This window comes from Takifugu rubripes, chromosome 9 (assembly GCF_901000725.2).
Source record: "Takifugu rubripes chromosome 9, fTakRub1.2, whole genome shotgun sequence".
Lineage (NCBI taxonomy): Eukaryota > Metazoa > Chordata > Actinopteri > Tetraodontiformes > Tetraodontidae > Takifugu > Takifugu rubripes.
Window position 1 is genome coordinate 7,546,294 of NC_042293.1, and position 14,929 is coordinate 7,561,222.

Here is a 14,929-nt window from a genome sequence, read left to right on the forward strand (position 1 = left end):
TGTGAGAGCAAACAGATGCCCGAGAAGATTGTAAAACAGGCAATCCGAACTGGCAACATTTGCTTTTCGCAACTTGGTTGTGACGGTCTGACTGAACGCCTGTTTAGTAACAACGACCGTGAGCCAGCAGTTACACAAACGAGCCCGTTCGTCTGAAGCGGCTCCGCTTCCACGTCTCACCGATGCAGATCTGCTGAGCGTCGAAGGTCTTGCAGCTGTTGTTGGACGGCCGAGGGAAGTCGAACGACGAGGGGTTGGCGGCGCTCGGCCCGGTGCCCATCAGGACGAGGGTGAACTGACTCAGCACACCTGAGACAGATGGAGGGACAGAGAGAGGTGGGAGAAAATCTACACTAGATAAATGAGGCGCTGTGAGCGGGACATGATGACGATGTGGAGGTGGAAGAAAAAAGCAGCGCCGGAGGATAATCAGCAGACGGTTTTATTCTGCACCTCATTTCCCTGAAAACTGCCAGGAGAGCTGGAGGACCTAATGCGTTAACCCTTCCAGACGCTACCACGCGTCCCTCTAATTCCCTTATAGATGCCATTAAAAGAATCTGCCAATTTTAAAGATGAGTGGTTTCAAATCTGCTTTATTTCTAAGAGCCGCTCCCGTGTGACACCAAAAAGGAGGAAAAAGTGACAGCACAACCACAATCGTTGAGGGGAAGGGGGGGGGATGAAGAAAGAAACTGAGGAGACGCCGTTTCAACTAACATGAAAAATATGCACAGCGACTGTGAGTTAGAAGAAGCCCAGTTAATGACAACACCAGTGTGTTTGATATCATGTGTCTGGACTGGACAATTAATGCAGAGGGACTGAGTTACCATAGTCACGGTCGCTAACTGCCGTGTTCTCTATTTCCAGGGTCCACTCGCCCTGAGGCTCCTCATCCCATGAGTGCGTGGTCATAAAAGTCCAGTTGTTGAATCCCTCTGAGGAGAAGTCATTGGGCCTGAAAGAAAAACATCAAGTGCTGCTTTGATTTACATCATTTCTTCTGGGGCTGCATACAAAGGTAGAACCAAGCTCCATAAACTAGCACACACACACACACACACACACGCAGTGTGTCAGCAGAGGGGACGCGCAGACAAACAGACTTTTATTGTGCTGTTTACTATGTACCTGGGGAACAGCAGGGTGGAGCGTGTGCCCAGTGGGCTGATGAGATGAATGGCCAATTTCCCTCTCTGGCTGTGGGACAGACTGAGGCGAACCTGAACGTGTTCCAGACAGCTGACGAACTCTGGTCGTCCCCAGCAGGCGTCCACGCTCTTGCTGAACACCAGCTTGTTCCCTACGTCTCTGCAGGTTTGACAAGTGGAGGGGATGCGGGTTAATGGTGTGTGGCCGCAGAATGGCCTCGCGCAATGGCGGCGCCTCAGCTCCGAATAGAGTCCCGCTGACATCTATCAGACTGAGCAGTAAAAGTGCCTGAAAATTCACTAACCGTGGTTCTGTTAGCATGGGATGAACACACTGATGCTGTGGCCCAACTGTGGCCCAGTTCTTTGCCAAAGTCACCATTGCTTTGGCGTCCAGGAGCCCGTAACCGTAGGAATGGCTCACTGCAGAGAAACGTGAAGGTAGTGGTATTACGCAACAGGCGACGGGAGAAGCATCGGATCACCCACATCAACAGTCTATTTTCAGCGAGGTCGGGATCAAGCCAGAAATGTGACCTTTTTTTTTTTTTGTCTGTGCTCATTCCACCTCTGCTAAGACGATCACTATCTGGAGAACAGATCACTATCTGGAGAACAGCAGCCAGAGACGATGTCCTGCACGTGGAACCAAACTCGAGCACAAAAGCAAACGTTCCTCCAAAAGCTGAAAAGGCAGCACGTCGACTGTAGTGTGAAATTTAAATGTATATATTTAAATGGCATAATAAGCCATAAACACAGCCTCCATCCCCGCTGTCAGGGTGCTAATGGCATGCTAATAAATTAGAAATGCAGCAAAAAAATAAATAAATTACAAATAGCTCTATTGTGGTTTTCTGACGTGCAATAAAAAAAGATGTTTAGAGAAAAGAATATATATCATTGTAACATGCGCGGCATGTAATGGCTTTAATGTAATGGCTTTTCTGCTGGAAAGGAACAGCTATCTTAGTTAGCTAGTGCGTGTCTGTCAGGGGATTCTGGCTTCCCTCCCAGTTTGGAGGAAGGGAAAGAAAAGCCAAACACTCTGGAGTAAAATACCAACATTTCTTGATTGGTTGATATTATTACACACAGAAGTTGAGAGCAAGTCTCTAAGGATTTGGAACTGCACTGAGCAGAAGCCAAGATGTGCAATTCAGGGATGTATCAATGATTCATGTGCTTATAAAATGAGGAATTCTCAGAGTTAAATGTGTCCTATTATGTATTCGAAATGGAAGCAATGCGATCCAGCCCGAGCCTGATGACAGCCCTTACCTCTGCGGCCCACGCCGTTGCTCTTCCAGTCTGTGGCGCTGAGGTGCCCTGGCTGTGAAGTTCTCACCACCAGGTGCTGCATGTCCCTCCAGCTGAGGTTTACACTACACAAGAAGAAAAGTGGAGCAGAACACTGGCTGTCATATCACACCTTAAGGGATTATGAGGAGAATCAGTTCCTGCTCAAACTGTAAGGAGAGGAAACCTGGCGAATGGACAGATTAGGAGTCTGAACGCACGGTTGAATTGTGATGTCACTGCGCTGCAACCTCACGATGCTGAGTGTTATGTTATATAAGAGCTCAGGGGAGCCCGGGAGGATACATCAGTGGAGCAAAACAAAGGTACAAGCTCACATTAATAGTTTGACACCAGTAATAAAGCAACACTGAAATCTCATGTGCAGTGGGGTCACAATAACACAGTGCTTATAAAATGGCGGATGGCTGTCTGGCCTCTATAACGACAGTCTTTAATGAGGTCTGGGGATGGGGGATGGGGTGGAGGTCACCTTCAACACAGTCAGCTATAATCTCCATTTATATATTTATTAAGAGAGCATCTTTTGAAAGACTGCCCCCGAGGAAAGAAACACAACACTTGGTCGGTTAATTGGTTAGCGCCTGGTGACATGGGTGCAACAACATGGCTGACAGACAACGAACCACAGAACTGCAGCGTGGCGCGTTGCCTCTTTGTGAGCGTGCGCATCAAACGTCCTCTCGTTTGTTATTAATAGACAGGAGAGCCCACCTAATCAGTGTCACCTCAGCTGAGCGTGGAGGCGAAAAATAATACAAACCCAGGACGCCAAAACGCTCTACCTATTAAATGACGCAATTTCAATGGAGCCGCGGTCTCATAAAAGAAGCTGCCATGTTATTACTGCCGCCTGTCAGGCTGCAGCAACGCTGGTTGGCTGTGGAAGGTGGAAGAGTCTCTGAAGGGTGTAGCTTGGCTGTCACTGCAGCTCTACTTACAATGCACTGGAGTAATAAAGCTGCGAGGATGTACGCCAGAGCTGGAAATTACTGCTGAGGTAAATTTCGCATTTGATTTGACTCAAGCGTAAGTGGACTGGGATCGCGCTTGAGTGGAGCACTGTTGAGTGATAAGAAGACTTAATGCACACAAGCTATGGCTAAAGATACAGTCAGATAGAGAGTAGTCTGGAAGTGCTGACTGAAACTGGGATTCTGACACCTGGAGTCCTGGAGTGTGCGATAATGAGGCATTCTGGAGCATTAAACCCTTCGCTGCCAACCCTGCAGGTACTGAGATGGCTGTGTGAGCTGCACCGGTTGATTTGTCAAGCTAATTAACTGACGATCAAAACTCTAATGTGTCGAGATGAAACTTTCTAGCCGGGAACACAGAAGAGCAACGCAAATACACGCTGTAACAAAGTATTGATATTCAGAAAACGAATCCAGGAATAGCTCACTGGTCACTCACTTGGCCTCCAGCGCCAGAGCGATGATCCCAGCAGCGAGCGGCGCTGAAGCAGACGTCCCAGTGTGAGAATCTGTGCATTTCTGCCTCAGGTCTGTGGTCACCTTGGAGACGGGTGAAAGGACAGAGAAAAGTGAGGAGAAAGTAATGCTGTGAGGACGGCTGGGCATTGACTTTCCCTGTGTCGGTTTAAGTTCATGTTGAGAGCAGTGAGTGGTACAGATGGAGGAGTAGCAGCTTTGCCTGCAGCAAGAAAGAAAAAGGATGGAGGGGAGGGAGGTTCAGACTCGGTTCTAAGGATGTCTCTCAACGCTCACGGCTAGGACAGGCATGCTCAGTCCAGCCAGGTCAGGTGGCGATGTTGGGGCCGAGATGATGTGCCTTCACAATCATCACTGCCAGAGAGCTAATGACACAGCACATGTCAGGGCTTGCTACAGATGAGCGGAAGCCAGAGGGCACGGCGAGCCGTGAAGGTCGCTGGCGCAGTTTTTGTTTCCCGCTGTTTGGTGCTGACAGACCGAGGCCACAATCCTCATTATGAGCAGAAAGTAAATTAGTTGCTAGAGGGACAATGGTGGCACAGATGTGTTGAGAGGGACACTTGTTAGCTTCTAAACTAAACAGCACTAAAGAAAGAAATTGGATTTTTTCTAGTGGTAAAAATGACCACTGATGATACAACAACCACAATAGGTGTCATGTTAAAGAAAGTGAAGTTGCATGAATCCAAAGCATCTGCAGCAAAATGACACGCTGATCCAGTTGATAGGCTGAGCCCGTCGCCTGCAGCAGAGCTCAAGTGGATTTCAGACGGTATGACAGAGTTACGCTTGTTTTACTCTCTGTCCCCAAGGCGAGACTTTCTTTTCTTGTGCTGGAGTTGACAAGCAGCTTAAAGCTAGCGCGTGGCATCTCTTAGTGTTTGTCATTTGTACTCACTGTAGGCTTTACATCAGTCATGCTGAAAAATAACCAGATGCTTTAATTCTTTTTGGAGGCCCTTTTGAGATACATTTTCAAAGTGTGAATGTGTGTTTGTACACCCACTATCTGTTTCTCCCCTGGGTTTCCGGAGCTGAAGGTGGTGGCGAGGGTGGAGGAGCAGGGCTCGCTGTACCATGGCACGCTTCCAGACTGCGTGGTGCTGCTGATGGACAGGGTGTAAATGCTGTTGGTGTAGCCGTCGCAGTTACAGTTGTCCTGCTCCCGACCGCCGTTTCCGGAGGCCCACACGAAGATGGAGCCCAGTCCGCCACGTCCCTGCGGCACAGAAACACGGAGCCGTGACCCACAGGAGTGAAAAGACGTTAACAAGGAGGCAGAAGAGTGGGAAATTGCCTTTTACAAATGTGTTCAACTGACTGTTTAAACACAAAATCTTTGATATGATTTAACTGACAAGGAGCTTTATGACACAACTGTTATTGTTTCATCATAGCGTCGGATGACCTGTTGCATCACAAGGTCATGAAATCTACTCAAGCTTAATACTTATAGAGTCTGCTGAAATTCTCACACACACACACACACACACACACACACACGCACACACACACACACACACACACACACACACACACACACACACACACACACACACACACACAGTTGGTCAGGGAGATTGGAATTGTCATCTTAAATGTTCTTCTCTAATTTCAGCTTAAATTCTATTGCCTATTTAAGGGGCAGAGTCGTGGTTCACCTTTATTTTGTTGCTCTCCCTGTGGGCTGAAGACAGATGCAGCTTAAGGAATAGATTTTAAATGGACTGTGAACATCTAATTTAATTAAACATCCAAACAAAAATGCGGCGGTTGTGAAGTCAGTGCTGCCGTTTCCTCTCCGTCGTTATTTGCCATGTTGTTTAAAAATCTAATTAAATCAGGCGCAATCCTTGATCAAAGAGTGGAATCAGCAACGGGAGCTCGGTGACACTAGGAACAACACTGCAAGATGAAAGCTTCTTCCACTTACAACTTGAACTGAGTAGGAGGATAACAGGTTCATTTTGGAGGACAGCAAAAGCAGAAAAAAATGAAGAGTTGGATGTAGGAGAGAGATAGGAGAAAACCCACGTGCACAAAGGCCTGAGAAATTAAGTAAGTCCTTTTTTTTAAAAGCACTAAAGAGAGTCACTGCTAGCATCAAGGGAGACAAGGTCAGTAAAGTAGATGCATACAAGCACCTCGGGATCCAAATGAATAAAACGGAAATGCTGCCTTGCACTTATAGGCTTCTACAAACCAACTGTGGAGCCATCTGTGACTAGCTTTACTGGGTTATGTAGGACAGAGAATAAAGCAAATGATGTAGTGTCATCTCAGCAAAAACAATGCCCTTGGTGGACTGCTGTGTTTTAAATATTAACTCCAAAGGACCACAACATTAACCACCCACCAAAACGGACATCAGTGGATAGGAATTCATAGACTCACTCAGACAAAGCTGAGAATATAACAGCTGCCGCTCCAGATGCTCAGTATCAGTGTGGTATTATTGTTGTCAGTCAGCAGTGGAAACAAAAAGCTGTAGCACTGTTTTTGCCTCTCCGCTTGTAAGATTGCGACTGTCTGTTTTGTTTTCTGCCTGCTCGCGTCTGACCGACCTGTACGAGAAATCAAAGTCCTGTCGCATCCTTCACCGCCCGTATTTGGCTCCACAGAGCAGAAAACTGCCAAAAACTCTGCTTTCATACGGCTGTTGCTGCACACCAGCCCAACCACACGCTGCATTTGTCTGCTGAGGGGCCTCATTTTAACCCGAGCTTTATAATCATTAATTAACACCATTAACCATTAACACCATTAACACTTCAGCTTATACAAAGCCATTGGTTGACAGTCTGGAGGAAAAGCGTGTGCCGCACGCTGCAGCTCTCACTGAGGGTCTTGCCGCTCTAATCCTCTCCAGTCTTGCAGCCCTGTTTGTGACCTGATGCCGCCTTTGCTGCAGGTTACAGAGACCAGCCGATAATACTCCAGCGCCGCTGGCTGTGCGACTGCCAGGACGACACTGGCTGAACCAGAAAGGTCCCGTTATGCTGATGGCAGGAGGTTTTTCCTCACTGACATGCTGACGTGTACAGCATTTTAGATTTTTTCTAACACTGGAAGCCTTTTTTTTCTCCACAGAACAGTCGCATTATTTAACACGCTCACTGCAGAAACGCATATGTGCGTCTGCCATTAAGATCGCTGTGAAAGTCGCCTGCAGACACATCACACACGGCACTCCCGCACTGCAAATCATACAAGGAACGAGAATGGGATTTAAAAATCCTCCTTGACTTCATCCTTTTGCCTTTAAATGAAATAACCTGCACATTAAACAGATGGGTGAGTATATTATTCTTAGTTCAAAGGAATATTTGATGTAATGGGAAATCTGCCTGCCTGACCTATAGAGCACGACTGAGCTGAAAAAAAGTGGAACTACCGTATTTAGCTCAGCGTAGCGGGAAGACTATTTCAATAGCTTCTTTTTCAACACCCTTTCTATCCTCCTCTATCAGCTGTGTCTGGTCTGCACAAAAACCGAGCTGTTAAAATCAACATGGAGTGGAGCCATTTTTTTTAAAGATAAGAAAGCTTTCCAGGCTTAGATCAGACAGATTTTGTTCCTGGTGTGTCAAATTCTGTCCCTGAGCCTTTGTTGATTTATTGTGGTTCTTCCTGAACACATATCATTCAGTCAATTATGTTGCGCTGCTGTATCCATTTCCTGAAAGGCTCTAGCCTTTATATCTGTTTTAAAATACTTTTTGATAACGATAATGACACTGAAATAAGATAACCAAGGGACAGTTATGCAACTGACCCTTGTATGCCAGAATGTTTGTCACGCTGCATTTTTAAAAAATCGAATAAAGACCTGGTAATCTAGAGGTAGGAGGAATTTGCTACTTTTGGAACAAGCCAACAAGCTTCTTTACCCTAGCGACCATGTTAGTGCCAATTGGATGAGAAAGTTAGAAATTAGAATTATTTGAGTTATAAAGAAACACACACAAAATCAGCATGAAAAACAAAAACATGCCAAGGAGCTGTGTGTGTGGTTTGGTCCTACATTCTCACCTTCTGAGTAACAAGATGACAAAACGCCTCAAATGCTATCGTGGATATAGAGAGATATTACTGACTAAAATAGAAGTAAGCAGATTAAGGACACAAAACTTGACCTGACCTTGGTGATACCCTGGAGGAAAGCTTCCTTAGCCAGCTTGGCAGGACCATCCAGGGACTTCCCATCATCCTCTGGGCCCCAACTAGCGCTGTAAATGTGGATGTGCTGAGGGTTGAGGCTGAGTGAGTGGGCTTCTACGATATCTGTTACCTCTCCGTCCAACATACGAACTCCTGGATAAAAAATAAAAATGGCATTGAGCTTCAGATTATTTCAGCAAACATGCAAAAACACAGTCCCTGTGATGCTTTTCTGGTGTATTCTGGTGGGCCAGTCACACACACTTCACAGGTGAGGCAGCCCCAGATCCAGACTGGCACAAAGAGCATTTAGCAGGCAGTTATAGCCTCCGGGTATCTCAAACGCCATCGTTAATCATACCTGTACGCAGGCCTGTCTGAGCCTTTGAAGTGAGCGTCCTCAGATCACTCCTCTGAACATTGTGATTGTATAGAGGCATAAAATGAACGGCCCTCAGATAAGATCCATTTGTAACAGACTGGATGGCCCAAACCAGATCTCAGAGGCAAAACCAGGACAGATGATGTCCAGATTAGGACTTCAATGGCCCATTACAGAGAAGCAGCACAAAGTGTGGTGGTGCAGATGGAGTCAAAGCTGTAATTGCCCTGTCAGAAATTTTATTTATACACTATATTATAACGTATACAACGTATTTAATGAGGAAAACCACACTAGGTTTAACACTGTAATCTTCATTTGTATGGACTGGTTTGCAGCAGTAAAATGTCAAATCAATTTTTCTTCAGCTTCCTGCAGTCTGCAATTCCTTACACTGACAATGCTCTGCTACTTGCCTGCAGCCCCCCTCCACCCAGAGAGGTCCAGACTGCAGAAGGAAAAGCAGCTCTGTGTGTGCATTAAAATTAAGGTCAAGTGCAGGTTTTAAACACTAATCAAAAACCAGTGCTTGGTACTGTACACGCAATCATGCCAGCACATTGGAATCGCTTTAGCGCGTGCAGACCCAATCACAGCTGTTTATAAACAATCTGCTGACCCCCCCACCGTGAACAGATCCACATAGGAGTTATTTATGACAGCCTCTGCGCTGCTCTGTCGACAGATGAGCGATGATGAAGAGGAAGAAGGGGAGTTTTAGTCACATCTGTGAACGGGGCCGCTCCTGGCTCCGCTGAGTCTTGTTGGCTGCCATTGTGTCATTGACGGAGTGTTTGGGTGCCAAAGTTACTAAAAACCTCTTTGGAATATTTGATTAAATGCTAAATATTTTCACACGCAATCAATCTATTTCAGCAAACCTGTGTGCATCTTTTAGAAGCATATTTAGACAGACTGACAGCGTTATTGTTATTTTAGCAACAGCACAGTTGGACAAATTTTGTCCAGAACATGATTCAAGATGGTTGGCATTTCCACATGTATACAGATCTCAAACCCCAAATGCAGCGCAGTTCTTTGAGCCAAAACGATGCTCACCTCCAATTTTAGCGTTAAAGGCCACACCCACGCCACACACTCCGTTGTTAGCCGCAGCTGCAACCTCACCGGCACACCGTGTTCCATGTCTGCCAAAACACAAGAGGAAAAGATCAGAAAGACAATTAAAAAGAAAACAATTCACATCAGTGGGACCTAAAAAAAAAAAAAACCCAACCCAGAGCAACAGTGACAAATTAGTAGTTGTGTCTCATTGAATTGAGCTCAGCTTTGAACAATACGGAAGCCAAAGTGCTGCTTAAAATACACCACAATCTAGAGAAGGTATTAAAAGAACCCCAGTGGTGCTTTTGTAAGTGGTGCAGCAGCAGAAACAATAAGTGTCAGCAAGTGTGAGACGCCATCTGAATGAACGAGACAATGAGGGAACACAGCCATGCAGAGCCTTTGTGGTGACCACGGTGGATAATTAGAGTAGCGCTCCAGAATGACACGCGCCTTTAATCACCCATTGTTCTGACCTTGTCTTCTGTAAGAGAACGTCCGTCGTTCCACGGTGTCTTCTGTCACAATTGTGTGTTATTGCCGTCGTCAAAGAGTAACTGTAGTTAAAGGTGATCAGGAACATTCAGATCCAAATGAGTTTCCGCTGCTGCTTCCTCTCTTCACCAAGCAGAAGGTGAATTTAAATACTGAAGGAATTTGTTTTATGGATTAAAGTTTATTTGCACTTCCACTATTGACTCGCTCCTCTTTAATGCAGTTCATGCAAGTCTACTACAGTAGTTTGCGATTCGTGCATGTGCCAGTCTAACTGTCTCTAGTCTGTCATGAGGAACCAAATCAATAGAAACCCTTTTTATCACCCTCTACAGAGAGTCGCGGCTTTCCTCGGCCTCCTTCTTTGATAAAAATATTGGAAATCCATCTTCTTTCACAGTGAAGTTTCGTAGGATGCAGGAGAGAAATAAAAACCTGCCTACGTTTCAATTTGAACAAAATAAACACTGAAGACAGATGTTTGATTTTGTTTCAATGACTACCTGAAGTGTTTCATCACCTTTATGTAACAAAGCTACTTAGGTGTCACTATGGAAGCTGAAGACGCCCTTGTTTTGAATCTGCCTCCCAGGGTCAGAACCTGGCTGTCGCTCCAGCTGGGATCTTGATTAGAAGAAGTGCAGCTCTTGATACATTCAACACCCAATAATTCACACTTTGAAACACTTCAGCACTGATGACCTGCTGTGGATTTTAATAGGCAAAAGAAGACAAAAGTGCAGCTGGATCAATTTGCAGTGCAACCTACATTCCTGAGAAATTATTTATCACATCTTCACAGTTGCACAATTAATTTCTAAACAGTTGTCATCCTACTTCACCGGTCTTATTTTTGCCACTTGCCGATGCGCCAAAGGCCTTGGCACAAACTGCAGCAGGGTGTAATAGATCACAAACAGAAAATTATCATGACTATCACGAGGTGAAAGTACACTGTTTTACTGCTAAATAGCTTATTTTATGCTGTGCAAATGGCAGCAGTCAGAAGAAAGTTGATGGCCCTCCTGGGAACAATTTCCAGGAGAACAAAATGAGACCCTGCACTTGTGACAAAGGCCGGTCTCTTTCAACATCACAGAGGAGGTTCAGTGGAAAGTCATCAAAACGTTGAAATGTCTTTCTGCTAATAAATAAATCAAGCCAATCGGTTGATCCAGGTCGCCTCAAGGCGCCAGCAGTAGTGTATTGTCAGTTTTAATGAACCTCAGCACAGCAGGACATCACGCCTGCACCACCTGAGTGCCATTTAAATGAGCGAGGAGAACTTGGTATTAATTGGTATTAATATAAATAAAAATCACCGACCTAAATCAGTCATCAATCCAAAAACTGCAGATTGGTTAAAAACAAACACAGCGACTGTACAAAGGATCTAACCAATGTGAAATTCAGGACAAAACTGAACTGACAGCATTTTAAAATTTAAGACATTAATAAAGCAGGAACCTCTTTTGTGAGGACAGAACAGCGTGTTTGGGGAACTGTGCTACACACTGGCTGATCAAAGATGCTGCATTACGGAGCAACACCTGCCTCGCAGGTTCAGACACACTCATGGGAATATTGGATTGAATAATATAGCATTCAATTAAAGTGATGCAATAGTTTTATTTTAAGGCTGGACTGGGGACTAAACTTAAATTCCCTTCACAAAATCTGCAAAGCAATGAGGTGTTGAAAGGGGCACATTTTATTTGGCAGCCCTGCCAAATTTGCATCGGGGAAAATTAGAAACGAAATAAATTAATTGAGACGTAATTTTCTATTACTGTTTAATAAGGCCACAGAGAAGCGAATCACTCATGCTGAGCCAGAACATAAACAGGCAACAGCAGGACTAGCCAGATGGCTTTGCCCAAAATACTACAGAAAACACTATGGACAAATTTACAGTAGGATTCCACTGTCAATATGACAGGGAACTGAAAAAAAAATTGGTTGCCTATAAACCATACAGAGATTTGATTTCTCTGTGTTTCTCAATATCTTCATATTCCATATATGGTTTTGCTATAAAGCTAAAAGTCAAACACGAATGTGAGCTAAAACTGTCTTCAAACAGCTTCGGCTGCATGTGTGGCATCAACCACACATCGGCAAACCAAACCCAGGAAGTGTGGACACAGATGCGATGCCTGGGGATTCAGCCAAGATGGGATTCCTGAGGCCTGGAAGTGTGTGTGTGTGTGTGTGTGTGTGTGTGTGTGTGTGTGCGCGCGCGCACATGAGTGTTGGCGTCTGGATGGAATTGAGCTCCAAAGGCTAGATAGTTTAATATATTTGGGGAGGCTGATGTGCCAGGGCAGATAAAATGGTTTCTGACAAACCCACATTTTTTTTTTCTGTCAGATTCCCATGAAATTAAATGATTTCTCAGACAATTTACTGGTTGACTCAATCGATATTCTCGATCCATTTTAACTGGACTGGGAGATGTGTCATGATAGCTCATGGGGTTAGGGGTGTGCGCAGTTCTAAAAACTTGGAAGTTTATAGGCGAGACGCTTAAAAGCATCTAGAGGTTCCACAAACAGCAGAACCTCATCTCCACAGAAGACAATAGATAGAATAAATCATTGATATGAGAGTGGGAGCACGTCCAGACATCCATGCTTTGCACAACAGCCAACAAAAAGACCCAAAAAAGCTTTAACAAAGTTTAGATGAAAGCCTGCTGATCTACAGATGCACTATTTACTGACAATGTGACCTCCTTTATCTTATCAGAGACAGAGGGGACAGATAGAGACTGAGGTAGTGCCATTATCGCTCGAGCTCAGGACATGACACGATCCCATATAACCCTCAGACCACTCCTCAGCAATTTCCTGTACAGAAAAAAGCACCCAAACTTACTCTTACCTAACACAAAACATCTTTTGTAACATAACACTCAATTGACTGCTTATTGTCATTATGAAATAAACTAATAGAATAGGAAAAACTTCCATCAAGTTCCATCTGCTTTTATGTTTGTTGATCATCTCAAAAATTTCAAACCATTTTGGACTTTTGGGCAAAATGTAATTTTAGAGATTAGTGAGCAGCTACAGTAAATTAGGGTTGTGATTAATCTGTGTTCTGCTAAAATGAACATAGACAAAAAACACAATGAGGCATTTATTGCTTGTATGTGCACAAGGATAAAACTCATCGTGTTGTCAAAAGAATTAGGTTACTTTGTTTCCAGAGGAGCAGTGTCCTCCAGCAGGTCTGATCCTGTGACTATGCCAGAGGGTGATTATTACACCGTGCCCACAGACAAAAATGCTGTTTTCTTCTTCTTCTGCTTCACGAAATCCATAATTTGTCACAAAGGATTCCTTCTGACAATTTAGAGCTTCGGAAAAACTGACTTGCATACATAATTTATCATTATGCTAAATTAAGGAGCACTAGAGGTGAAGGGGGAATATTTTTTATGTGGGTACCAGTGCTTGAATGGCCACATATTTCTAAAGGTTTATGAAAAATATAATAAATACAAGTACGTGCAAACGACTCGGGAAATAAACCAGTGTTCCAAACTGAAGGACTTCAGCTGATCAGTAATGCTGAGCTCTAACTCTGTTTTTTTTTGGGGGGGGGGAGAAATAGCTTATTTTTCAATATTTTTTGAAAAATATCTCAGGAGAACAACAGGCCACAAACAGAAAGAATAAAATGTAAGAGTAAAGCCCCTGCCAGCAAAACAGAAAAAGACAGCTTGCTGTTTGAGACATAAACATGTCATGTACTAAAGAATGAAGCAGAAGAGGAGAGGCAGACTCTGTGTAGGCATCAGAAACAGGGAGAACTCTGCAAACAATGATTGATAATCTGTTTAAAGGGGGGGAGTGCATTTATGTTATCTTATGTACTCAGCTTTTATTTCTTTTTCCATACTAACTCTGCCTCCAGCCAGCAAATGACTGAGAAAATAATTGTTTTCAGACTGTCAAAGGCTTAAAACAGGAATTGAACACACCAATAAACCTTACCATGTGTGGCACTTCTGAGTTGAAGTATTTAAAAATGTTACCACAAAAGCATCTTGGCCTAAAATGTCTCATTGGGAACGTGAGCAGTGTAAAACATTAAACGGGCTGAAAAAGCAAGAGAAATTGCTCTCTGGAGTTGGATGACTTGCCCTCCCTTAATATTTCAGCTTCATCTCTTAAATGTAGTGAATTAACATCAATGCAGTGGCACTGCAGAACACGATTATGAAAACATGTTTGGCAGCATTTTGCCAGAGGCCTAATGTTTAAAGTAAATATTCCACAGCATGATTGCACCTGTTTTTTCTTGTTGCAGCAGCAGCAACACAATCCTTCAAATAAGTATTCAAACAGCTCTAGAGGGACAACTCGTACGACCTGCAGTCAAGCTTTTCTATTCTACAGTCAGTAATTTTACAAATTAAAAAAACTATTAGATTGTAGAGGAGGAAAACAATGAAGTAATGTCCAATTGTCATTGTTTTATTGGCCGGATTCTTTCTCTCAGATCCACAGTGTAAACTACCTGTTTTTTATTTTCCAGCTTGGTTCTTAATTTCTAAATTTGGAAGCATGTCGCTTTTATGTGGAGCTACACAGAGAGTGATGTGGGAAACATTCTAAAATGTCTTAAAACAAATATTCGCACAAATATCGCTCCAGCACCATTCATGCACCTCTGCACTCAAGATGGCGTCCCTCAGGGAATCTGAGCATTTTGGAGATGGTCTTGCTTTTAATACATCTGCCATTATCTTTCAGTGATTCAGCAGCACTCTTATACGTAGGCGGGTTTAAGGAAGTAACACTAAAAATGTAGAAAAAGCAACACAGTTCCAGCTATCATGCAGACAACAGAAGTCTATAAGGGGAAGAGAGAAGTCTGCACTAATA

General features: G+C 44.0%; 1 protein-coding gene across 4 annotated transcripts in view; it reads right to left on the minus strand.

Moving 5' to 3' along the window:
• furinb (furin (paired basic amino acid cleaving enzyme) b) overlaps nucleotides 1-14,929 on the minus strand; it is a 50,590-nt gene that overhangs the window by 2,467 nt on the left and 33,194 nt on the right. For all 4 annotated transcript variants that reach the window (XM_011607290.2, XM_011607289.2, XM_029842070.1 and 1 more), the window contains exons 7-15: nucleotides 9,534-9,622; nucleotides 8,073-8,245; nucleotides 4,938-5,150; nucleotides 3,891-3,991; nucleotides 2,436-2,539; nucleotides 1,460-1,577; nucleotides 1,135-1,314; nucleotides 834-961; nucleotides 181-309 (exon numbers count right to left, since the gene is read on the minus strand). In XM_011607290.2, the coding sequence (XP_011605592.2) occupies nucleotides 181-309; nucleotides 834-961; nucleotides 1,135-1,314; nucleotides 1,460-1,577; nucleotides 2,436-2,539; nucleotides 3,891-3,991; nucleotides 4,938-5,150; nucleotides 8,073-8,245; nucleotides 9,534-9,622 (1,235 nt within the window). The remainder of the gene's footprint in view (nucleotides 1-180; nucleotides 310-833; nucleotides 962-1,134; nucleotides 1,315-1,459; nucleotides 1,578-2,435; nucleotides 2,540-3,890; nucleotides 3,992-4,937; nucleotides 5,151-8,072; nucleotides 8,246-9,533; nucleotides 9,623-14,929) is intronic.